Here is a 27,245-nt window from a genome sequence, read left to right on the forward strand (position 1 = left end):
GCCATTCGTAACGGGACTAGGCAGGGCTGCCCTTTATCCCCACTGCTCTTTGTACTCTCTCTCTTGAGCCACTCCTCCAGGCCATCAGGATGAATCCGGACATCTGCGGGCTTCATGTGGGGATGACTCATCATAAGATACTGGGCTACGCTGACGACCTCTTACCACTAAAGCAGCCTCTGCACATATAGGATTCTGAAGAGAGGCAAAAATATCAAAGGGTGTGGTGGAAGGACCAGAGTCTTTATTTAAAGCAACACCATAAAGATGAACGTAATGCCTCACCTTCTCTACCTCTTTAAGACCCTCCCTATCTCAATCCCCCCCTCCTTCTTTGACTCACTGCGGGCCATCTTTCTGAGATTTGTGTGGGGCATACGCACCCCTCGTGTTCGCCTTGCCACGCTGATTCTTCCCAAGCCTAGGGGCGGCCTGGCCCTGCCCCCGATCCTATTATAGGGTATGTCATTTGCTCCGTGTCTTGGAGTGGTCACATAGTCCTCTACATAAGCAATGGGTGAGCGTTGAGGCGTCCCTACTGGACGTCCCGATGCAGGTGTTACCTTGGATCTCGATTCCCACGGCACGTAGGTTGGCTTCACCTCACCCCTTCATCCGGGCCACCTTAGATGCCTGGCTTCAGATTCTGAAGACGACGCGGCTCTCTTCCATCCCATCGCCGTTGACTTCGATTAGAGATAACCCTGACTTTCCCCCTGGGGTGGGTGGCAACCTTTTTCCTGCTTCCTCCTCTGTTGCAGGGAGGGGGATCGGTTCCTTCTTGACACCCGGAGGGCTTTGGCCCTTAGACCAATTGACGCCTCGCTCGCCTCTCTCCCTTCTCGACGCGTTCCGCTATGCACAATTACGCAGCTTCTACCAGTCTTTTCCCAGGAAACACAATATGCTACGAGATTGCACGCTGTTCAAGGATTTGTGTGTGGCCTCCACGCTTCCGTCGCATGGCATTTCCAGACTCTATGGCTTCCTAATTGGTGCTCTGCATCTGGAGCCACCGGCGTATATGGGACGCTGGGAATCCAAGCTGCAGATCGTCCTTTCCACTGCACAGTGGGAGAAAATATGTGTTGTCACTCATGGAGGAGTGTTCCAGGAGCAACAGGGACCAGGAGCTGTCATACAAATTATTGTCTTGTTGGTACCGACCCCCGTCTTTGGCCTCCACTTACTGCCCAGATGTGCCTAACAAGTGCTGGAGGTGTGATGCCACCCCGGGTTCCTTCCTCCACTTATGGTGGCAGTGCCCCCGCATAGGCCCTTTTTGGAATTCCATCCACCAACAGTTGCAACGCCTCACTGATAAGGTCATCCCATTCACACCAGAATTTGTTTGCTGCATCATATCCCCTACTCGGTGTGCTAGTGTCGGTTGTCCGCCATCTTTTGTCAGCGGCAAAGGCCCTGATCCCCCTCCGCTGGGAAAACCCTGCTCCGCCCTCCATTAGGGACTGGATCCTCCGGGTAGAGCAGATACAGACTTTTGATGAACTGGCCTTGCTTGCTTGTGGGTCGACCGAACGATACAGAATCACCTGGTTCCATTGGCTGGAGCTCATGTTGGGCCCTCTCGCTCGTTCGCTACTAGACTAGGCCCTTCTGGGGCGTCTGCATCCCGATACACGGCTGGAGATTTCTGGGCCCTTTCTTCCTTGCCTCCCTTCTTCTGCTTCTCTTTCTCGTCTCTCCCACCCCCCCTTTTTTCCCTCTCGCCCTCCCCCCCCTCTTTTCCCCTCCCCCTCTTTTCCCCTCCCCCTCTTTTCCCCTCCTCTCCCCCCCTCTTTCCCCCTCCCCTCTTATCCTTCTAGGCATGCGCCTAGACCCTCTATCTCAGGGCTATGTCTGACGCTTTGTATACGATGTTGATCCTACTGCAAGCATTTGCTCACTTATATATTTTTCTTTGTGGGTTTCTCTCGTATGCCTTGATGTATACACTCACCTTCTGTTTTCAGACTATGCTCGGTGCTTTGTATATGATGTCAATCCTACTGTGAGCACTTGCTCACCTATCTACATGTATCTATGTATATTATCTGTAGGTTTCTCTTGTATACCTTGATGTATAGACTCATCTCCTGATGTATGGTTTTACGGGACTTCCTCATTTTGATGCTCATCCCCTCTACCTTTTTTCCTTTTTTGTAAAATTTACAAAATAAAGAAAATCTGATTTACCCTAAACATCATGAACTTAGAATGTTACATTGTACCCTTAATTTCTGCTGGGTTAGAGTTATTAAAGATATGATGTTGCTAATTAGGTTAGAATACTTCATATCTTATGTAGATGCATATGTTATCGATAAAGAAATTCCAAAAGGTCTCATTATTGTGTGGTGTCTCTGTTTATTTGGGGAATGGGCTGGGAAATCACTGTTTCAGAATGAGCAGTGCAAGGGACCCTAAAAATAGTTTATCTGAGTAGGTAGTTACTGCAAAAAAAAAAGATTGATTCAAGGGTTAGAAGTAAGTGTTTATCTGTGGTGTGGGTTTTGCAGAAGTTACAACCATGCTTGTATAGTTTTAACTTCACAGTTATATTTCATCACAATCCTGCTCATTGGGCAGATAGCTAGGAGGAATAGCAAGCTGCTTAGGTGGAGTCTAGTGCTGCAGCAATACTTATTCTAGGGGGTAGCATGGAAAGTAGGCATCCATGGGAATGCTGACAGCTGACTATAGTGTAGGTAGACAAAGGACCAGTGTAGGACCAGCTTGAGGCTTAACCCCTTTGTCACCATCTCGAAGGGGGAGATGTCATGCAAAATGCCTATGTTTAAGGGTTAACAAGACAGCTTCCATAAAGAAGAGAAAATATACTGTATTTGCTCAATTATAAGGAAAAAGTTTTATTAGTAGATATTAATTCAAAATACAAAAAAGTGAAGCGCAATATTTGAATTAAATATAAGTATTGCACCTTCTGGTGAAGTGGTGCTGCAAAGACACAGGAACAAACTCCCCAAAAATGTTCCAAATTAAACACAATCAAAACCACACAAGTGTCTGCGCACCCAATTAATAAGTGAGTAAATTATATGTGCAACACAAAAATAATATATACAAAGATACCCTTCCAGCGAGCGTTCCCACACACAGTATCCAAAAGGTTCGTATATAAAAGGAAGAGAAAAAAAGAAAGAAAACATTATGGTGTAGTATATCAAAGTAGGTCTTAAAAAAAAAACGCTATTAAGCAGATCGGACCCTTACAATTTAAAGGGCATAAATATGCCCATACATAGAGTGTAGTGTAGTCTCCTTAGGAATTTCTTTATCCCACACTGGTATTTGTAGATAAAGAAGGTAGGCAGCGGAGGGGAGTAGGTTAAAACGATAATTTTAATGTATAAAAGAAAGGCAAACTTGTTGTCCTCCGTCTCGGATGTCACAGAGTCCAGGCTTCAAACTTCGTAGCAGCGCTACCACAAAGAGACGCCGTCTTAGTCCTCTGATCCACTTCCTTGATGCTACTCCTCCTCCCAATGTCGTCAATACGCACTACGCGTTTCGCGTTTCGCGTTTCGCTTATCGCTTCATCCGGTGCATGCTCTTGACGCTCTGCCTACTGGTTTATAAAGCAGCCAGTCTGTCCTAATTGGTGTAAGGCTGCTGAGGAAATCAAACAGCTGATGCCAGTAATTTGTTTCAGGTGAGTATTCACTATGATTCGTTTGATTTAACCCCTATGTATATGTCCTGTATACATATACAAATTCTCTTTAAAAATATATATAAAATGACATACAATAAATGAATATAAAACCCCCACAGAGGTTATTCCATATAGTTATATATACAGGGTTCTCCGGAATCATAAAATAAATATAAATATAAAAATAAAAAGGATACAAATATATTTATGTTTATAAAATATAAGATATTTGAAAATACATATAGAGATCCAACTATCGATATTCAAAATTTCCACCTCTCAGCTCCACAATGTTCTGAATAAATATAAATAAATAGATAAGAATGCATATTACAAAAAATTACACAATTCAAAATCACTGTTTAACCCATTAGGAGTCAAGGTCTTAAGTCTAAAAATCCATTCCATCTCCTGTTGTCCCAACTTCTTAATGAAATCCTCCCCTCTCCAAAATTTGCCAACCTGTGTTATGCCAATAAATTCGAGATCTTTTGGATCTTTGTTATGGTGGGTTAAAAAGTGAATAGGAACACTATGTTTATCGTATCCATTTGTGATGTTTCTCTGATGTTCTTCTACTCTAGTGTGTAGGGCTCTCGTAGTGAGAGCCCTTTTTGTTCTCTTATGGCTACCTCATTCATTACATGAGTCAGATGTTGTGGATCATATTTCTTCTCAATAAAAGAATCCCTGACTATTGTGGCTTGTGTAATGTACTGTTCTTGATCCGTACAGTTCCTCCTTATTCTTGTAAATTGACTTTTAGGAATATTCTTAAGCCAAGGGGTTTAGTGACAGCTATCTGAAAAAATGTAGCTATTAACATCTACTTGTTTAAAAAATGTTTTAGTTTTCAATCTAAAATTCTCTACATAAATACTCAAATCTAAAAAGTCCACCTTCTCTTCGCTATATGTAGAGGACAATTGAATCCCATATTGATTGTCATTTAGTCTGGCCAAAAAGATATTCAATTCGTCAATCGTCCCACTCCAAATAAAGAACAGGTCATCAATATAGCGCTTATAGGTCACCAAATTTGCCCCAAGCTCATTACCCGCATACATATAGGTCTCTTCCCAAGCTGTCATAAATAAATTGGCATAGCTCGGGGCAAATTTGGTACCCATAGCCGTCCCTCTAATTTGGAGATAAAAATCATCCTGGAACCAAAAATAATTATGTTCCAGAACAAACCTGATCCCGTCAATGATAAAATCTATTTGTTCTTGTTGAAATGCAGACTCCTTCTCCAAAATCTTTCGGACTGCTTCGCATCCTTTAGTGTGTTCTATAATAGTATATAAGCTAGTTACGTCACACGTTACTAGGATGTAGTTGGATTGCCATTCTATTTTGTTCAAAATCCGTAAGATGTCCCCTGTATCTTTCAGGTAAGATTTCTGCAAAACTACTGTAGGTTGTAGTAAGTCTGCCTGGAGGGTTCTGAATGTTTTTGTGGATTTTCGGCAGTAAATAAAAAACTGGGATTCTAGGGTAAGTGATAGACAAGTAGTCATATTCCTTCTTATTCAAGATACCCTTAGCATAACCCTTCTCTAATAGATAAATTAAAAGCTTTTTATATTCATTTGTGGGGTCTTTATTTAATTTAACATAGGTCTCATTGTCTGTTAACTGTCTCAGTGCCTCCTTCACATATATATCTTTAGAGAGGATAACTATGCCCCCTCCCTTATCTGCTGGTTTTATGATTATTGTGTCGTCACTTTATAATTCCTTTAGAGCCATTTGTTCCTTTTTCATAAAATTGTATTTGTATCTAAACTTATGTTCCAATTTATTGACGTGGTCCATTACCATAACCAAAAACATATCCATTGCTGATGATTTTTGTGATCTCGGAAAAAAAGTGGACTTTTCTTTTAAACCCGTATGGATATACTTTGATTCCTGGACCGAAGGGGTATTCTCAAAAACACTCTTTGCATAATTTTTTAAACATAAATTACGTAAGAATTTATTAATGTCAATAAAAATATTACAATTATCTAATTTCAGTGTGGGGGCATATTTTAATCCTTTATTTAGGACACTAATCTGTTCGCTTGTTAGTTCCTTTGAGCTTAGGTTAAATATTCCTACCTCATTGATCTCTTTCCTCTCTTTCTATACTTCTCTGTCTTTTGGAAGGGGTGGCATGTATCCCTGTATGCCAGCGATCCTTCCATTCCTTGTCCTGATCTAAAAAATGTGTTGTCTTTTCTATGGGGGTTTGGTGGTTGTTGTATCTTTTAAAGAGAGCGTTAGGTCTATCCCTGGTTTCAAGCTTATCCTGATATTTAGTGTTATGAGCATAGTCCCGATATGTTGACCTATTCCCTACCTGATGTAAATATCTTTTATTGTATCTCTCCCCCTGTTGTTTATAATCATCATGCTGTAGTTGGTAGTTTTTTTTCTTTTGATTAAAATTTTTATCAACCCATTTATTTGCATGAAAAAATACAGTATTAGAGTCCTGCTTATTAGGCTGTTTATGTTGGTATCCATTGGTCTCCCTTTTACTGAAATGCCTTATTAATTCACATGTAAACTATTTTTTCATATTTAATATAATATTTAATAGCCACTCTGCCCCCGATATGCCTTATACCCCCTATATGCCACTCTGCCCCCTGATATGCCTTATACCCCTATATGCCACTCTGCCCCCTGATATGCCTTATACCCCCTATATGCCACTCTGCCCCCTGATATGCCTTATACCCCCCTATTTGCCAATCTGTCCCCCTGATATGCCTTATACCCCTGCTGTTATCCTCCAAGCGGCAAGCGGTGAACATCTGCACGATGCAAATAGACAAACTCCGCTGCTGCAGGCCAGTACTTCCGCCGGGGCTTCTATGGCAGACCAAGGGAAGGTCACGTCACGCCAGCGCTCCATAATAGAAGCCCCGGCAGAAGTGCCAGCAGCAGACGTTCACCGAATGCCAGAGAGAAGGATCGAGGTCCCCTACAGCGCTGCAGGGGATCTCGATCTTAGTCTTATAGTCAGACCCCTATTTGAGGTCTGATTATAAGACAATCTAAAAAAAAAGACGAGGGGTATTTTTCAGATCATCTGCTCTTAAAAAAAAAAAAAAGTCGAGCAAATACAGGATATATTTTTCTTAGGCCACATTGAGCCATTAATGCCATCTGGAATCAGTGGGACAACAAGAGTACCCAAGCAGGGCATATTCAAAGCTTCCTGTCCTTGGTACTAGAGCCCTGCGCGGGACTGTTTTTTTTTTAAATCCAATCCCGCCCGCTCCCGCTGATTTCCCACGCAGTCCCGCATGGCTGCCCTCGAGTTGCTCCCTCACAGCATCTCTTCTCTTGCTCCGCCTAGGAACAAGGCGGAGTCACGGGAAGCGACGTCACATCACGTGACTCGGTTTTGTTCCTGGGCGGAGTAAGGGAGCAGCGAGAAGGCAGCCTTGCGGGATTACCGGGACCCGCCTCCCAATACAGTCCTCTACTTGGTACCATAAAATCCTACTTAGGCCCATATGATGTCAGGCTCATCATATTGTAGCCCTTAACTGGATGTTGGAGTCCAGAGCGCAGGAGTGTAAGAACACAGTGATAAAAACACACTTCACAAATGACACAAGCGGAATGTTTGGTTATAGGTGTATTATACAAAGCAAAGCAGACATCTCACCATAAGCAGCAGAGTAGGAGGCATATCATGTATACAGACTACTGGGGAGTATGAAGGTAGAAAAGTCCAGGTAAGTATCCAAAAGGGTCTGGGACAGGTAACAAGCAAAAGTGGGATATCCAGTAGGCAGTCCAGGTCAAACAGGCTGGCAAAAGGGTAAATCCAAAAGGAAGGAAGGAAGGAAGGAAGGAAGGAAGGAAGGCAGGCAGGCAGGCAGGTCAATCCAATAGACAGATCCAGAGCCTGGCATGAACTGTGGCTCTAAAGAACTTAATGAACTCACAACTCTGTTACTGGGAGGCAGGGATATAAAGCCTGTTTATTAGGTCAGGTGTGAGTGGTCTAGGCTTCAGGTGAGATAGGCAGGGTAATAGCATAACCAAACACAGCTGAACAGAAATACACAGAACATGGATACATAAATAGCCAGACATGCTTACATGGTACAGGATGCCACAAAGGACAGGCAACAAGGCAATGAACACAGGGGATGGAGTGAGGAGCTGAGATCCTCAGATGTATAAGGGAAAGAGGTACATAAAATACAAACACAAATAAACAAGACAGCAAGCTGTGGAAAGGAGTTCAACTCCAGGCTGACCTCTTAAAGGGGCGGCCACGCCTGGCAGTTTGCAGGGCTGGGGCTGAATCCTGACACCACGTATGATGTTAAAAAATATAAGGCAGGAGTTTGCTGAAAGGTTTTATGGCTCAGCTCATTAAGAGTGTCGTAAAGTGCCTGGGCTACACACTTCCCTCCACAGGTGACACTGAATTTGCCTCTGTATAAATCAATGGTAAGGCCACACCTTAAATATGCTTTGCAATTTTGGGCGCCTATTCTAAAGAAGGATATCATAGCACTAGAAAGGGTGCAGAGGTGGGCTATGAAATTGATAAAAGGAATGGAGCACTATAGTTATTAACAAAGGTTAAATTTAAATCTGTTTAGTTTTGAAAAACGGCGCCTCAGAGGGGATATGATAGCATCATATAAATATATTCGGGGCCAATACAAACCATTGTGTGGAAATCTGTTCATAAACAGGACTATGCATAGGATACGTGGTCACGCGTTTAGACTGGAAGAATGGAGATTTAGTCTAAAGCAGAGAAAAGGGTTTTTTTTTACAGTAAGGACAATAAGGATGTGGAATTCTCTGCCTGCAGAGGTAGTTTTATCTGAGTCTGTACAGACGTTTAAACAGCAACTGGCTGGATACTTGGAAAAACATGATATTCAGGGATATAATCTTTAATTATGGGGAAACAGCTTATTGATCCAAGGAGAAATCTGACTGCAATTTTGGGGTTGCATGGTTAGTGCAAAATTGGAAAGAGCCAAACTGGGGTTTTTTTGCCTTCTTTTGGATCAATAGCAACAAATTAACAGATATAGGAAAGGCTGAACTTGATGGACGCACGTCTTTTTTCAGCCTATATAACTATGTAACTTCTTACCATCTCTTATGTTTCTCCCATTCATTTCCTATCTTCTTGATTTCCGTAGTAGGAGCATGAGGTCTGTTCATACAGCCTCTGCTTCAGTGCTTCCTTGCAGCGCATGCCTTCAGTGCTGAGCGCATGCCTTCAGTGTTGAGTGCCAGGATATGACATCATATCCTAGCGCTCTGCATCACTTGCCGGCACACAGTGAGATTAAGTTCTGTATGAATAGACATTGTTCTTCATTCATTTGAGTGGATTAGAGGCAGATCTATGATCCCAACTGGCCATGCTCCTCCAACTTGGAAGCCCCCCTGATTAAGGTGCCCCAGGTGCAACTTTTGAAAAGTAATCTTGACACCACAGCAACCAAATGAATATACTGACTGTACCATTCAATTGGTTGCTATGGTGATACAATGACTTTTAGGTTTGCAACCAAATAAGGTTTTAGGCTGAATAGCCACTGTGTTTCCAAAATTGTTAGCTGAATTTGTTAAATGTGTTACACGAATCTGAAATATCCTGCTGGCTACATATATAATTTCAAGTAGGCTGTGCATATACACCATATTCTGTGACATAATACAGAACTTTTACTTTGGCTTAATAAGCATGTGATATGAGGGTTTATATTGATCTGAATAATAATCGCAAGCAATGTATCTGTGATCTTCTTTACAAGCGGAGAATACATAGAAATAAGAAAGGTGTATGACTACTCATTTCAAGATGACTCCAAAGAACAACACAAATCCTTCCTGGGTCGTAGCAGGATCTAATTTACGCTACTCTGATTGACAGCCCTCCTATGGTCTGTCACTTTGTCATTGGCTGCAGAATATTTGGGCGGAACTGTGGTTCTCTGACAACCCTGCTGTCGCTTGGCGGCAGTGGGCGTGAATAGAGGGTATGTTCTTTCTAGGGAGGGTGACGTATAGTATGGGAAGGAAATAGAAACCGTTCGGTTGCGTATGTGTGAGATGTAGGCTGGGTTGTGTGTATTTCGCAAACCCATGGAGGGTTGAAATCGTAGCAGAGGAAAACACGGATAGCAGCAGCAATATTATTGGACAGCAAGGTTGCCAAAATAATTGACTGGGTCAATTAATACAGGAAAGCTCTGGAAAAAAAAACAGAGAAAGTAAGAAACGGAGGAGAAGAGAAAGAAGAGGCTTTCTTCCTATTAGTGGAAAATAGACCACTAGTAAGCCACGAGATGCGTTCTGTGGGGCACCTCCGGGCTCCTTCCCTGTCCATCCTCATAGTTCAAACCATCTTGTTCCTGGTCGACTGCGCCAGCTCTTGTACTGGTAGCCAGCATGAAGGTGGGCGAGGGGGGTTGTGTTGGCATAACTTTATGACTTTATTTTTATGTATTTCTAACTATACTCATATACTCATTTCATTTTGCTAGTTGGTAAAATCCTTGAGTTTTCGTAAGATCCTTATTTACAATTTAATATTATTTCTGTTGACATATAACTTGTTTACGATTCATAGTATTAACCCCTTCAGGACCGGGTTTTTGTTACTACGTTTGCGCTAAAAGACCAGAGCAGTCTTTGTGTTTGTGCTATATCTTTCTTCAACTGTAAATTCTCTCCTCAATTAGTGCACCCACACAAATCATATATTGTTTTTCTCAGCACAAGTAGGGCTTTCTTTTGAAATAATTTTTAGATATTTTTCATACTAAATTATGGTATATATATATATATATATATATATATATATATATATACACCATAATTTAGTATGAAAAATATCTAAAAATGTGGGGGAAATTAGGAAAAAGAGGAAATATTTTCACGGTTTCTCCTATAAAAACTTAAAAACTATATATATATAACCAGTGCAAATGGGGGGGAAAAAATAAAAAACTCCAAAAGTGTATTTAGGTATTTGTCCTGTTTTTGGAAACACCTCGGTATGCCTGGTATTTTTATTTATTTTGGCACGTACAGGGTTAAATATGAATAACGCGCATTGCTGTTTCTAAACAAGATTTGTTTTAAATGTGGTATGCGGCCAGAAAAAGAAAAACTGCTCAAAAAAAGTATTTATTTTGAAAGATGACATCCCAAAGTATTTTACTTTGGGCATTTTAACACTTTTTATTTAACCATTTTAGTGCCTGTCTGTCCTAAACATTGCAGTAAAATTTTCATTTTTAACAAACCCATTCTATCCGAACACAGTATTTCAGTACATTTCAGTTTTCAAACATGGAATTTTGACAGATAAGTTTGTTGGGTCCAGGTCTCATCAGAGACAGGGAAGACGTCCCATATTTCATTTAAGCCCCCTAAAACTATATATTTCCTAAAACTAGACAGCTCAGGGAATCTAGTTAGGGGCATATTGGCCTGTCCCATGCAGCTGATTCCACACTGGCGCCTTCAAAATTTAGTCTAACAAAAAAAGAAAACATTTTTCACAACCACTTTGCGATTTCACCATGTTTATTTTTCTGAGTGGATGTGTGAAAAACCAAAATAAGTCTTGATTTGTGTTCAGTAACACCCCCCGAGTACAGCGATACCCCACTTGCATATATATCATGCATATATATAATGTTTCTTAGACATTGTCGAGTCAAAACTGGAATGTGCGCATTTCAATTTTTTTTTTTTAAATCAGATTACTTGTAAGTGACAAGTTTAGGCCACTGAAATTGATCAGGGAGACCGATCAATAATCAGTGACTTAAAATGTAACAAGTGATCAGTTAATAATTATGTATCTTTATTATTTTTTTTTTTTCATAATAATGCTAGATGACCCCTCTCTCATTGTAGGGCAGGGTCATCTAGGGGCTGCCATAATGATCAGATCACTCCTATTGGCCTGTGGCAGCTGAAAATGCGATTGCTGGTTTCCCGGCGGTTGCATTTTGAGACGACAAAATCGCACCGTGGGAGTGATCGAAGGCTCGGGGGCGGGCTCGGGGTGGCTGTGCTGGTCTGCCCAGACCATGATTGTGGCGACGTGGGATCATTTTTTTTGGGATGACGTACCCGATACGTCCTGGTCTGCAGCTAACATGTAACCATGGCGTACCAGGTACGTCCCGGTCTCGAAGGGGTTGAAAGACATGTAATGGTGTGGTGTTATTCCACTACTGTATTCTGTTTTAACCCCTTCGTGACACTGGCTGATTTCTTGTACCCTTTGTGATGATGACATTTCTGCTGTGCTCTTGTTTAGCTGTAACTTTCTTCTTTTAAGTTGTATATTGAGTTTTATGACAAGAAAGGCTTTCTTTTTTTATTGTATCATATCATTTACTATACATAGTGCCCTGTGATATGCCTTTTACCCCAGATATGCCCCTCTGCCCCCCCGAATATGCCTTACACCCCTTATATGCCACTCTGCCCCCACAGAAATGCCACTTTGCCCCCCAGATATGCCTTATACCCCTATATGCCACTGTGTCCCCTAAAATGCCACCCCCCCCAGACTTACCCCCCCGTGTTCAGATTCCTTGGTGTCTAGTAAGGGCAGCATGTGAATGTCTGTGAGATGCGCGCAGACAATCTCTGCTGCTGGCCAGCACTTTCGCAGGAGCTTCTATGACTGATCACCGAAGGTCATGTGATGCCGGTGCTCTATCATAGAAGCCCCAGTGGAAGTGCTGGCAGTAGCGGAGGATGTCTGCGCGCATCGCACGGCTGCCAGAGAGGAGGGTCCAGGTGACCTACAGCTACTCCTCTTTGGCAGCCGTTGAACGTTGTGCAGACAACCTCCGCTGCTGCTGGTCGATACTTCCGCCAGGGCTTCTATGGTCCAGCACCGGAAGGTCACACTGGTGCTCCATCATAGAAGCCCCAGCGGAAGTGGAGGATGTCTGTGTGCATAGCACAGACTTCCACCGGCTGCCACAAAGGAGGATCCAGGTCCCCTGCGGCGCTGCAGGGGCTCTAGATCTTAAGGTTATAGTCTGACCTCTATTTGAGGTCGGATTATAAAACGAAGCATATTTTTTAGAGCATTTACTCAGAAAAAATGCTTATCTTATTTTCGATAAAATTGATTCAACTAATTGATAATCAAAATCGCTGACGATTATCACTATCGATTTTATCGATTTAGTTGTTGCAGCCCTACATTTTTTCATATATTTTAAAGTAGCAGGCGGTTAATTTTGAGTTCACAATTTGCACGCCCTTGTCTGTAAATTGCACAATTTAAAGTCACAGGCAGCATGAGAGGGCATGCCACTGGAGTTGAGCCTGGTCAGTCTCACTAACCGACTGCACATTAACCCCTTAATGACAAAGCCAGTACATGTACGGGCTCAAAATGCATTGTTTTCAATGGATTTAGGGACCGCCCATTGTCCTTAAGGGGTTAAATATTTGTTCATTGTGTGTGGTTTTATCACATACATGTGGAGTGTTTTAAAATCTCACCTCCTGTAAATATTTTATAAACATTATACTGTGTAGTGTGATATTTTGTATTACATTTCTTATGACTGCCTTTTGTTTTCTTTATTTTGTAACAGATGACTTTGGGAGAGCAGCATGCTTGAAAATGGATCAGGCGCTACTTTTAATTCATAATGAATTAAATCTTGAAGGATTTGTTGTCAGTTGGCGTTCTGATCAGTGCTTCCAGGTACTGTACTTTGTGAGCTATCTAATGAGAAACTGTACATGTTTAAAGAATTTCTGATGAGTAAAGGCCCATATTTTGCTATACATGTAAAAGAACTGAATACTGAGTAATACAAGAGCAGAATGCTGAGTAATACAAGAGATGGTCAAAATAGTCTCTTTAGGGGGTTCACGCTTTTTTGCCATATGTCTTAAATCCCATTCTATATTATAGGCAGAACACAAAAAAAAGGTAATTGATTTCTACTTCCCAAAACCAGGTTAACTTACTTGGCATCACGCTTTCGATATGGTCCCTGGCCTGTAGTTGCATCACGCGCCTTTGCGACCCGAGTGCCAGCATGTATATCCTCTGAGGGGTGCACTTATTACTAACACGACTAGCAAGGTGACACAGAGAGTTACAGAAGGGGGAGGTACCTGCCCCTTTAAAGCTATATCTCCCTATTTCAGCATTTCTGGTGTGAAAGGGAAATGTGTCCTGCAACCCTAAATAAGCTCTAACTATGAGCTGGGCCTATCATCTTATGGCTGCCAATAGGGTTTTTTTTATTGAGCCATGCATACATTATGTTAAGATCCTCATTGGATCGCTACTGCAGAACAGTCTATTAAATCCCTGTGGAAAGGATGTCGCCCGGTAGAGGACTACATATATGAATTCTGTAGCATTGCTGTCGAGACAGAATGCAATGAACCAGCTTTGCTACATCGCTTCCATTTGGTCATTTCTGAACCACTTATGGATGAATTAGCCAGAGTAGGAGTACCAGCTTCTCTGGAAGATCTTACCCAAATTCACCAGACACTTAGAGAATGTGGTTTGGAAAAAGCATCCCTATTTACCACCCCTGCTTGTGTGGTACATTCTTCCCAAGTCACAACGACTGCCCCTATCACTTAGCTGGACAAACCTATGCAAAGATGCTCACTTGTGAGCCTCTTAAAAGAAAGAGAGAGGACCAGACAGAGAAAACAAATTTTGTGCTCACTGTTACCTTCTGTTTTCAGGACAGTGTATGGCACAAGAAATGTTGTTCTGTTTAAATATCCCTCCTGCTTACTGTACTTTTTTCCAATGTACGCCAGAGCCGTAGCTAGCTCTTTTCGTGCCTGAGGCAGGAACAGAAAATTGCGCCCCCCCTTTACTTTTCATTAATAATTATACCTGGGAACTCTCCGTGTTTGACCCGGAGATTGCCGGGTGAGCGCTGCTCCTCCGGGTCAAGACCCAAATCCTCTGGGTCACGGGAGCTGGGTCTTGACACGTCCCGCTCCTCGACCATTTTTTCATTCAACTGGTGGTGTTTCCCGCTGCCATCAGCGGGACCGTCCACCAACTAGTGATGGGAAGTTCGGATCATTAAAGTGAATCGGATCATTTCGATTCGTTCACTGAAATGATCCGATTCATGATCCGAATCTTCGGATCACTCAGTGTGACTCACAGGAGTTACTGTTTTCCAGTAACTCTGTGCAGGCACACTAACGATTGGCCCCGCCCCTTTCATTATGAATCCTCCCCCCCTGCCTCCAGTGATGTCAATGAAGGCAGAGAGTCGTTCAAAGATTCGGATCTTACAGGGATCCGAATCTTACAGTGATCCGGATCACTGTAAGATCCGGATCATTGTAAGATCCGGATCTTTGAACGACTCTCTGCCTTCATTGGGATTCGAATCAGTCAGATAATATTACCATACTGTTATAAATAAATACATTAACAATCACTGCCCCAGGATTTACATTCCCCTTTACCTGCAACTGCACCTTAAGCTAACTTTATTAAATTAATTAAATTAACCCTCACCATTAAATTAGCCCTAAACACCCCATCAACCATGACTGCCCCTAAAATTAACCCTTAACACCCCATTAAGCATAACTGCCCCCAAATTAACCCTAAACACCCCATTAAGCATAACTGCTCCCAAATTAACCCTAAATACCCCATTAAGCATAACTGCCCCTAAATTAACACTAAACACCCCATTAAGCATAACTGCCCCCAAATTAACCCTAAACACCTCATTAAGCATAACTGCCCCTAAATTAACACTAAAGACCCCATTAAGCATAACTGCCCCTAAATTAACCCTAAACACCCCATTAACCCCTTCAGTACCGGGACGTACCTGGTACTTCCTGGTTAACAGTCACCGGTAGACCGGGACGTACCAGGTACGTCTCCTCCAAAAAACGCCCCCACATCACCACAATCGCGGTGATCGTGGGGGCGCTGCTGCTGCTGTCTGCCCAGGACTCCTGGGCAGACAGCACAGCCTGTCTAAGCCCGCCCCCAAGCCTACGATCACTCCCACGGAGTGATTTTGTAGGCAGAAACAGCGATTGCAGAAAGATCTGCAATCGCGGTTTCAGCTGCCACAGGCAGCTTCAGGGAAGGGGGGGGGGTTTGAATGGGTCCCCACACAAGTGTGGGGACCTGATCCAACACGCCCCTGCTTCCTGATCGCTCCATGAGAGCGTCAGTGCAGCGTTAACCCCTTCAATACCGCGATCGCGGCATTGAAGGGGTTAATTCCCGTTTTGTAGGGGGCTCTGCTGCTGGTGGTCTGCCTGGAAGCCCAGGCAGACCAGCAACAGCAAAAACGACCCCCCAGAAGTCCTGTGATCAGTCCTGTAGGACTGATCAGAGAGACTCCTCCCCTACAATCTCCAGTCTATTGGAGATTGTGTCCCAGCTGCCAGAGGCAGCTTCAGGGACAGGGAGACAGGGTTCTTTGGTCTCCACATGAGTGTGGAGACCAGACCCCCCCCCCACCCTTCCTCAGTTAACCCCTACCCCCCATCGCAGCATTGACCCCCATCGCAGCATTGCAGGCTGCTTGTGGGGACTAAATATCAGTCAATGCTGTGCTTCAATGGAGCATCAGCATTGAAAGAGTTAAAAAAAAAATGTAAAAAATAATAATAATAAAAAAAAATTAATAAATTTAAAAAAATTAATATAATAATAATAATAAAAAAAAAAATAACAGCACTGACCTGAAAGTCCAGGGTGCTTCCAGGTCAAATGCTGGGCTGGGCTGATCAGATCGCTCCTGGCCAATAGGAGTGATCGGATCATTATGGCACCCCACGGATGACCCTGCTCTACAAAGAGAGAGGGGTCATCTAGGGTAATTATGAAAAAACACAAATTATTAATAAATGAAATAATCATAATTATTACCTGATCACTTGTCGGTGACATTTTAAGTCGCTGATTATTGATCGGTCTCCCTGATTGATGTCAGCGGCCTAAACCTGTCACTTACAAGTAATCTGATAAAAAAAAATATTTAAAAAAATGTAAATGCACATGTTCCAGTTTTGCCCTCATAGCTTCCTCAAAAAATGCATGAACCATGCATGTGAGGTCTTGTTGGAATCAGGGGATCTTGGTGAACAAAATGTGGTGTTTTCTTCCACTGTTGCACTTATGGTGTGCAAGAAATTCAGTGCAACATTGAAATGTATGCGTTAAAAAAGCAGTAAAATAATTTCCCTGTGAAGTTTGGCAGACATCAGTGAAGAAATGGCTAGCTGAAAACTGTCAAAACTACCCTAGTTGAACACCTTGACTTGTCTACTGTTCATAAATATATACTTTTATGGGGTAATTTACAGCGGGGGCCTTCCAAAATGTCCCAAATGGGATATGGGCCCAGGAAACTAATTTCTGAAAATTCCAAATGTGAAAACGAAAATGCGCATGTTCCAGTTTTGGCCTCATAGCTTCCTCAAAAAATGCATGAACCATGCATGTGAGGCCTTGTTGGAACCGGGGGATGTTGGTGAACACAATTTGGTGTTTTTTTCTGCAGTTGCACATATTCTATACAAAATATAATATAAAATCTAAAGCAACATTGCAACATATGCCAAAAAACCCAAAAAATATAAAAATACCTCAAAATTTGGCAGCGATTGGCGATAAAATCCCTGTTTGAAAAGTGTCAAAATGACCCTAGTTGTACACCTTGACTTATCTACTTTTCATAAACATATAATTTTGGGGGGATAATCAGTATCTGTGACAACTATTGCAGTTATTAGTCTACCATGCCAAATTTGAAAAAAATTACATTTCAAAAACGCGATGCATGCCTTGCAATATTTGCCCTATACTGGTCAAAATAGATGAAAATCCTGGCCATGTTGGGTGGTTTCCAAATCAGGACAACTTAATGAATATATTTGGGATAATTTTTTCCCATTGGTTCAATGTGTGTACAATTTGTATGTATACAAAACTGTAAAAAAATGCGTTTTTTTCATTTTCCCCCCACTTTTTCCAGTTTATTTCAAACAAAACAATGTACTACCCAGCTTAATATGGTTTCAAATGAAAGCCCTACTTGTCCTAAAAAAAACAATATATGATTTGTGTGGGTGCACCAATTGATAAGAGAGAAATTACAGTTGAAGAAAGACATGGCAAAAACACAAAAACGGCTCCGGTCCTTTAGCGACACGTTAGTATCAAAATCCCGGTCCTGAAGGGGTTAAGCATAACTGCCCCTAAATTAACACTAAAGACCCCATCAACCATACCAATTTATTAAGTAATTTATCTGGAGTACATGCAATTAATTTAGGGGCAGTTATGGTTAATGGAGTATTTAGGGTTAATTTCAGGGGCCGTTATGGTTAATGGGGTCTTTAGGGTTAATGTCAGGGGCTGTTATGGTTAATGGGATCTTTATGGTTAATTTCAGGGGCAGTTATGGTTGATGGGGTATAAGGGTTAATTTTATGCTGATGACTGAGGGTTAGTTTAATTTAATAAAGTTAACTGTAGGTGCAGTTAGAGGTAAACGGGGGCAAACTCAGGGGAATCTAAATCCTGGGGGCAGTGTGAACATTATTAATGTATTTATTTATAAAAGTATGGTATCAGTAATATTCTCTGTAAGATTCGGATCCTTGTAAGATCCGGATCCCTGTAAGATTCGAATCATTCGACTCTTCGGATCATTCGACTCTTCGGATCATTCGACTCTACGAATCATTGAACGAGTCTCTGACTCTGAGTCATCGTTCCTCTGTGAATTAATGAGCTGTAACCTGACCCCAGAGTCTGTGTCTGAGTGCTCTGCAGATGACTCACAGCTCTAGGATCAGGTTACAGCTGAATGATTCACAGACTGAACCGCTACAAATGAATCGTTCAGTCAACTGAACCTATTCATCCGGATCGCTAAAAAGAACCGGATCAAATGGACGATTCGTTCATGATCCGGACATCACTACCACCAACGTCAGTGTGCAGTCCTGGCTGCATCCCGCAAGGGAAGGCTCCGGGTAGCCGGAGCCGAGAAGTTCCCAGGTATGTTAATACTAGAACAGATTTATAAAGATATGTAATTTAGCATGAGCAATTTATGTGACAAATTACAATCCTCACAATTTGCATACAAAATAACGTAAGGTATTGAAAAAAATTAAAATTTACACAAAAATAAAGTGCTCTAAGTATTAATCTGTATTTAGGATTTTATACAATCTTTAAGAAGAAGAATTTAAGTGTTTTTTCATTGTAATTCATCCCTCAGAGACGTAACCATGTCTGAATACTTAGAGAGAAAAACAAACGAGTGCAATAATGTTAGGTAAATAAGGATTTATAACTTTCACTCACATTTTAAGTGAGCAATGAGGGTTCACAGAGGGTTATCTCTCTTATGAGAACACTATATGGATACCTGACCATTACACCAACAGGGACTTTTTATGAGATTGCATTCTAAATACATAGACATTAATATGTAGCTGACCCTCCCATTTGCAGCTACAACAGCTTCCACTCTTCTAGGAAGGCTTTCCACAGGATTTTGGAGCATTTCTGTTGTGGTTTTTTCAACCATGTATTTATGGCCCTTGCTTGGTGCGCTGGTCATGTTAGAGTAGAAAATTGTCTTCCCCAAACTTTTCCCACAAAGTTGGAAGCATAGCGTTGTCCAAAACGTCTTGGCATGTCACCTAAAGCTCACAAATGCTCTACTGATTAAATGGGCGAAAATTCCCACAGAAACTCTCCAAAATCTTGTGGAAAGCCTCCCCAGAAGAGCAGAAGCTGTTATAGCAGCAAAGGGAGACCAACTACATATTAATGTCTATCTGTTTAGAATGTGATGTCGTCAAAGTCTTTGTAATAGTCATGTCCCAATACGTTTGTCCATATAGTATTTAAATGAATACAACAATAATACAGTATTATTATTTTTTTTTAAATGACAATGTCCTTGGCTGAATCTAGCAGTTGTGAAACTGTCCTCCATCTAAGACTTCCAGCATGTGAAACATGTGATCAAACGCACCCATGCACACAGGAACATATCCACAAACTTAAACACATAACATACATATACAGGCAAGCACACAAAATTATACCCAAAAACATTCCCACACTAAACACAGACGTGCACAATAACATACCCATAAACATACGCTATCATACCGAGAAACACATTCAAACACACATCATTGACTTACCCTGCCTACCCCTAGATTTAACGCATGGCGCTTTGTATTAGTGATGCCCAGGGCCAGCCCTACACCAAGTGGCACTCTGGCAATATTCTCTTGTGCTCAAATGCTGCATACAGTGACACACACACACACACTCATTTTAACCAGGAATAATAAGCCTGGAGATTTTTCTTTGAGGACAGTTTCACAGCTGCTAGACTCAGCTAAGGACATTATCATTTTCAAAACAATAATAATACTGCCCCTGGGTTAAACATGTGTCATTCTCTTCCCTTTGAGTATGACAGGCCTGCCCTTATACACACATATACACTACCCATGCACACACATACACTGCTCTTACTCATGCTTGCCCACAAACACACACACATCACTTCCCTGCACATATACACATATGCACTACCCTTATACATGCCTGTCCACACATACATAAACACCACACACGCCTCCCCATAAACATAAATATACACACCTTATAAACACACACATAGACAATGCTTTTATACACACCTACCCTATACACACACATATGCCTGCCCTTACACAAATATAAACATTGCCCACATACATGCCTCACCATATGTATATGCACAAATACTGGTTTACATGTAGGCTTGAAGCACCCCCTTCCTCCTCATAATCTACCCCCCATTCTTTCTCCCCGTCAGGTTGCCTCTTCTTTTTTTCACATCAAATAGCCCCTTCCACATCAGACACCCCTTCTTTCTCCCCATCAGATAACTATACCACACTTTCTCAACATCTTTTACCATTCGCTTCTTCCTTTCTGCTTTCTCCTCCTTCTTTCCTCTTGTCTTGACATGCAAGTTTCTTGGTGTAGGACTTGAATGTGAAGTCTGGTTTGCCGCTCTCTGTCACTGCAGTGTGCTGGGGCTGGGATATAAACGTCATATCCCGTTGCTGCTGATCGAGCGGCTGTGCGCCCCCTCGGAGCTGCGCCCAAGTGCCTCACTCGCCTCACCCTTCCTAGGGCCCTGATGTACGCAACTAAAAAAACTACCCCTCGCAGACCTTATGATTCTCCTAGTTCCTGGGGCAGCTATACCCTTTGGTCACAAATTCCCGGTTTCCAAACCAGAATTACAGACTTTCAAGGAATACATAGAGGACAGTCTCCAGAAATGTTTCATTCAACCTTCTTCATCTCTGGCCAGAGCTGGAAACTTCTATAAAAAAATGGAGGGCTGTGTCCTTGTATAAAGTACCCACTCAAACTGATGCCTGAACTAACGGACAGACTATGTGACACCGTATTTACACCAAACTGCATCTACGAGGGGCATATAATTTAGTGCGTATACGTCAAGGTGACTAATGAAATGCAGCATTTTGCAGTAGCTGAAGACACTTTGAATATACAGTCTGACCTTTTTGGCCCCAGCCACCTTCCAATATTTTCTTAACAATGTTTTCAGGGAATTGCTGGATACTTATGTGGTGGTGTATCTTGATGTCATCCAGGTACAATTCTCCTTCTTTACCACAACATTGTAAAGACATGATCAAGGTCCTTACACAACTACAGCAACACAGTCTCTCTATGCCAAACTGGAGAAATGCACATTTGAGACAACATCATTTGAGTTCATTGGCTACATGATAACTCCAGGAACTATTAAAATGGACCCAAAAAAAGTTGCAGGGACTTTTGACCACCTCAGTCAAGACCGTACAGAGAACTATAAGGTTTTCCAACTTTTACAGAAAAATCCATTAACGATTTTTCTAGAGTAATCCGCCCATTAACAGTGTTAAATCTGAAAAGTGACTGTGAAGAGACCTGTACTCAAATTGTAGTGGTATGCGATAAATAAAACTACTGAAAAAGACTTCCTCCTTCAGGACAGTAATTCCCCGGAATCCGTAGGCAATATCCCCAAGCAAAGTAAAGGGATATCGCTATCTGATACCGAGATAACCAGGCAACAATGTTCCCTCTAATTTTTCTTAGGTGGTGTGCGCAGAAAATGTATCTTGTGCAAAAATTTTCCCAGTGCCAAAATTTTGTGCGCACAATATGCTTCTGCAAATGTTAAATTTAAATTGTTATTCTATATTTTTGGTACAGCTCCCTCATGGTTAATAACACTACATTATAGTGTGATTAATGTAGTATTAGTTACACAACAGTATTACTTACTGTAATGTTTTTTTAAAGGTGAAATTCTCACTGCATAAGTAAATTATGAGCGAATCACAAGCGGAGGCTCCAGGCCGCATAAAGGATAAAAAATAAAATTGGGAAAAACTGTTGTCCGCAGGGGCGTACGTAGAGTATTTGGCACCTGGGGCAGATCCTGTACGTGGGACCCTCACACACACACTTTAAAACTACATAGCTTCTATCATTAGGCAAACATTGACAGGGGTACAGCATAACTGTTATCATTATTTACTAAGGAGGCATTGACGGTGGTACAACATAACACCTATCACTATATACTGAGGCAGACATTGACGGTGTTACAGCATAACTGCTATCATTATATACTGAGGCAAACATTGACGGTGGTACAGCATAACTGCTAACATAATATAGTGAGGCAAACATTGACGGTGGTACAGCATAACTGCTATCACTATATACTGAGGCAAACATTGACGGTGGTACAGCATAACTGCTATCATTATATACTGAGGCAAACACTGACAGTGGTACAGCAGAACATCTATCACTATATACTGAGGCACGCACTGACGGTGGTACAGCATAACACCTATCACTATATACAGAGGCACACATTGACAGTGGTACAACATAACACCTATCACTATACATTGAACCAGACATTGACAATAATGCAGCATAACCCCAATCACTATATACTAAGCAAACATTGATGTGCTGTAGGCCTACCACTTTAGTGTCTGGCCTAGTATCTATATCTATATAGGCGTGCACCGAAATGAAAATTCTGGGTCATCGTTCCTCTGTGAATTAATGAGCTGTAACCTGACCCCAGAGTCTGTGTCTGAGTGCTCTGCAGATGACTCACAGCTCTAGGATCAGGTTACAGCTGAATGATTCACAGACTGAACCGCTACAAATGAATCGTTCAGTCAACTGAACCTATTCATCCGGATCGCTAAAAAGAACCGGATCAAATGGACGATTCGTTCATGATCCGGACATCACTACCACCAACGTCAGTGTGCAGTCCTGGCTGCATCCCGCAAGGGAAGGCTCCGGGTAGCCGGAGCCGAGAAGTTCCCAGGTATGTTAATACTAGAACAGATTTATAAAGATATGTAATTTAGCATGAGCAATTTATGTGACAAATTACAATCCTCACAATTTGCATACAAAATAACGTAAGGTATTGAAAAAAATTAAAATTTACACAAAAATAAAGTGCTCTAAGTATTAATCTGTATTTAGGATTTTATACAATCTTTAAGAAGAAGAATTTAAGTGTTTTTTCATTGTAATTCATCCCTCAGAGACGTAACCATGTCTGAATACTTAGAGAGAAAAACAAACGAGTGCAATAATGTTAGGTAAATAAGGATTTATAACTTTCACTCACATTTTAAGTGAGCAATGAGGGTTCACAGAGGGTTATCTCTCTTATGAGAACACTATATGGATACCTGACCATTACACCAACAGGGACTTTTTATGAGATTGCATTCTAAATACATAGACATTAATATGTAGCTGACCCTCCCATTTGCAGCTACAACAGCTTCCACTCTTCTAGGAAGGCTTTCCACAGGATTTTGGAGCATTTCTGTTGTGGTTTTTTCAACCATGTATTTATGGCCCTTGCTTGGTGCGCTGGTCATGTTAGAGTAGAAAATTGTCTTCCCCAAACTTTTCCCACAAAGTTGGAAGCATAGCGTTGTCCAAAACGTCTTGGCATGTCACCTAAAGCTCACAAATGCTCTACTGATTAAATGGGCGAAAATTCCCACAGAAACTCTCCAAAATCTTGTGGAAAGCCTCCCCAGAAGAGCAGAAGCTGTTATAGCAGCAAAGGGAGACCAACTACATATTAATGTCTATCTGTTTAGAATGTGATGTCGTCAAAGTCTTTGTAATAGTCATGTCCCAATACGTTTGTCCATATAGTATTTAAATGAATACAACAATAATACAGTATTATTATTTTTTTTTAAATGACAATGTCCTTGGCTGAATCTAGCAGTTGTGAAACTGTCCTCCATCTAAGACTTCCAGCATGTGAAACATGTGATCAAACGCACCCATGCACACAGGAACATATCCACAAACTTAAACACATAACATACATATACAGGCAAGCACACAAAATTATACCCAAAAACATTCCCACACTAAACACAGACGTGCACAATAACATACCCATAAACATACGCTATCATACCGAGAAACACATTCAAACACACATCATTGACTTACCCTGCCTACCCCTAGATTTAACGCATGGCGCTTTGTATTAGTGATGCCCAGGGCCAGCCCTACACCAAGTGGCACTCTGGCAATATTCTCTTGTGCTCAAATGCTGCATACAGTGACACACACACACACACTCATTTTAACCAGGAATAATAAGCCTGGAGATTTTTCTTTGAGGACAGTTTCACAGCTGCTAGACTCAGCTAAGGACATTATCATTTTCAAAACAATAATAATACTGCCCCTGGGTTAAACATGTGTCATTCTCTTCCCTTTGAGTATGACAGGCCTGCCCTTATACACACATATACACTACCCATGCACACACATACACTGCTCTTACTCATGCTTGCCCACAAACACACACACATCACTTCCCTGCACATATACACATATGCACTACCCTTATACATGCCTGTCCACACATACATAAACACCACACACGCCTCCCCATAAACATAAATATACACACCTTATAAACACACACATAGACAATGCTTTTATACACACCTACCCTATACACACACATATGCCTGCCCTTACACAAATATAAACATTGCCCACATACATGCCTCACCATATGTATATGCACAAATACTGGTTTACATGTAGGCTTGAAGCACCCCCTTCCTCCTCATAATCTACCCCCCATTCTTTCTCCCCGTCAGGTTGCCTCTTCTTTTTTTCACATCAAATAGCCCCTTCCACATCAGACACCCCTTCTTTCTCCCCATCAGATAACTATACCACACTTTCTCAACATCTTTTACCATTCGCTTCTTCCTTTCTGCTTTCTCCTCCTTCTTTCCTCTTGTCTTGACATGCAAGTTTCTTGGTGTAGGACTTGAATGTGAAGTCTGGTTTGCCGCTCTCTGTCACTGCAGTGTGCTGGGGCTGGGATATAAACGTCATATCCCGTTGCTGCTGATCGAGCGGCTGTGCGCCCCCTCGGAGCTGCGCCCAAGTGCCTCACTCGCCTCACCCTTCCTAGGGCCCTGATGTACGCAACTAAAAAAACTACCCCTCGCAGACCTTATGATTCTCCTAGTTCCTGGGGCAGCTATACCCTTTGGTCACAAATTCCCGGTTTCCAAACCAGAATTACAGACTTTCAAGGAATACATAGAGGACAGTCTCCAGAAATGTTTCATTCAACCTTCTTCATCTCTGGCCAGAGCTGGAAACTTCTATAAAAAAATGGAGGGCTGTGTCCTTGTATAAAGTACCCACTCAAACTGATGCCTGAACTAACGGACAGACTATGTGACACCGTATTTACACCAAACTGCATCTACGAGGGGCATATAATTTAGTGCGTATACGTCAAGGTGACTAATGAAATGCAGCATTTTGCAGTAGCTGAAGACACTTTGAATATACAGTCTGACCTTTTTGGCCCCAGCCACCTTCCAATATTTTCTTAACAATGTTTTCAGGGAATTGCTGGATACTTATGTGGTGGTGTATCTTGATGTCATCCAGGTACAATTCTCCTTCTTTACCACAACATTGTAAAGACATGATCAAGGTCCTTACACAACTACAGCAACACAGTCTCTCTATGCCAAACTGGAGAAATGCACATTTGAGACAACATCATTTGAGTTCATTGGCTACATGATAACTCCAGGAACTATTAAAATGGACCCAAAAAAAGTTGCAGGGACTTTTGACCACCTCAGTCAAGACCGTACAGAGAACTATAAGGTTTTCCAACTTTTACAGAAAAATCCATTAACGATTTTTCTAGAGTAATCCGCCCATTAACAGTGTTAAATCTGAAAAGTGACTGTGAAGAGACCTGTACTCAAATTGTAGTGGTATGCGATAAATAAAACTACTGAAAAAGACTTCCTCCTTCAGGACAGTAATTCCCCGGAATCCGTAGGCAATATCCCCAAGCAAAGTAAAGGGATATCGCTATCTGATACCGAGATAACCAGGCAACAATGTTCCCTCTAATTTTTCTTAGGTGGTGTGCGCAGAAAATGTATCTTGTGCAAAAATTTTCCCAGTGCCAAAATTTTGTGCGCACAATATGCTTCTGCAAATGTTAAATTTAAATTGTTATTCTATATTTTTGGTACAGCTCCCTCATGGTTAATAACACTACATTATAGTGTGATTAATGTAGTATTAGTTACACAACAGTATTACTTACTGTAATGTTTTTTTAAAGGTGAAATTCTCACTGCATAAGTAAATTATGAGCGAATCACAAGCGGAGGCTCCAGGCCGCATAAAGGATAAAAAATAAAATTGGGAAAAACTGTTGTCCGCAGGGGCGTACGTAGAGTATTTGGCACCTGGGGCAGATCCTGTACGTGGGACCCTCACACACACACTTTAAAACTACATAGCTTCTATCATTAGGCAAACATTGACAGGGGTACAGCATAACTGTTATCATTATTTACTAAGGAGGCATTGACGGTGGTACAACATAACACCTATCACTATATACTGAGGCAGACATTGACGGTGTTACAGCATAACTGCTATCATTATATACTGAGGCAAACATTGACGGTGGTACAGCATAACTGCTAACATAATATAGTGAGGCAAACATTGACGGTGGTACAGCATAACTGCTATCACTATATACTGAGGCAAACATTGACGGTGGTACAGCATAACTGCTATCATTATATACTGAGGCAAACACTGACAGTGGTACAGCAGAACATCTATCACTATATACTGAGGCACGCACTGACGGTGGTACAGCATAACACCTATCACTATATACAGAGGCACACATTGACAGTGGTACAACATAACACCTATCACTATACATTGAACCAGACATTGACAATAATGCAGCATAACCCCAATCACTATATACTAAGCAAACATTGATGTGCTGTAGGCCTACCACTTTAGTGTCTGGCCTAGTATCTATATCTATATAGGCGTGCACCGAAATGAAAA

The 27,245-nt window shown here is 41.7% G+C and overlaps 1 protein-coding gene across 3 annotated transcripts in view; it reads left to right on the forward strand.

Annotated features, from left to right (window-relative positions):
• The first annotated feature begins 9,697 nt into the window (after positions 1-9,697).
• Positions 9,698-27,245, forward strand: part of HGSNAT (heparan-alpha-glucosaminide N-acetyltransferase) — an 86,853-nt gene continuing 69,305 nt past the window's right edge. For 2 of the 3 annotated variants that reach the window (XM_053463367.1, XM_053463377.1), the window contains exons 1-2: positions 9,698-10,120; positions 13,306-13,418. In XM_053463367.1, coding sequence (XP_053319342.1) covers positions 10,012-10,120; positions 13,306-13,418 — 222 coding nt within the window. In that variant the 5' untranslated portion in view covers positions 9,698-10,011. Of the gene's footprint in view, positions 10,121-13,303; positions 13,419-27,245 lie in introns of those variants that run through there. The other variant, XM_053463384.1, reaches the window with a different exon arrangement.

Source organism: Spea bombifrons, chromosome 1, assembly GCF_027358695.1.
Source record: "Spea bombifrons isolate aSpeBom1 chromosome 1, aSpeBom1.2.pri, whole genome shotgun sequence".
In the NCBI taxonomy this organism is placed as follows: domain Eukaryota; kingdom Metazoa; phylum Chordata; class Amphibia; order Anura; family Pelobatidae; genus Spea; species Spea bombifrons.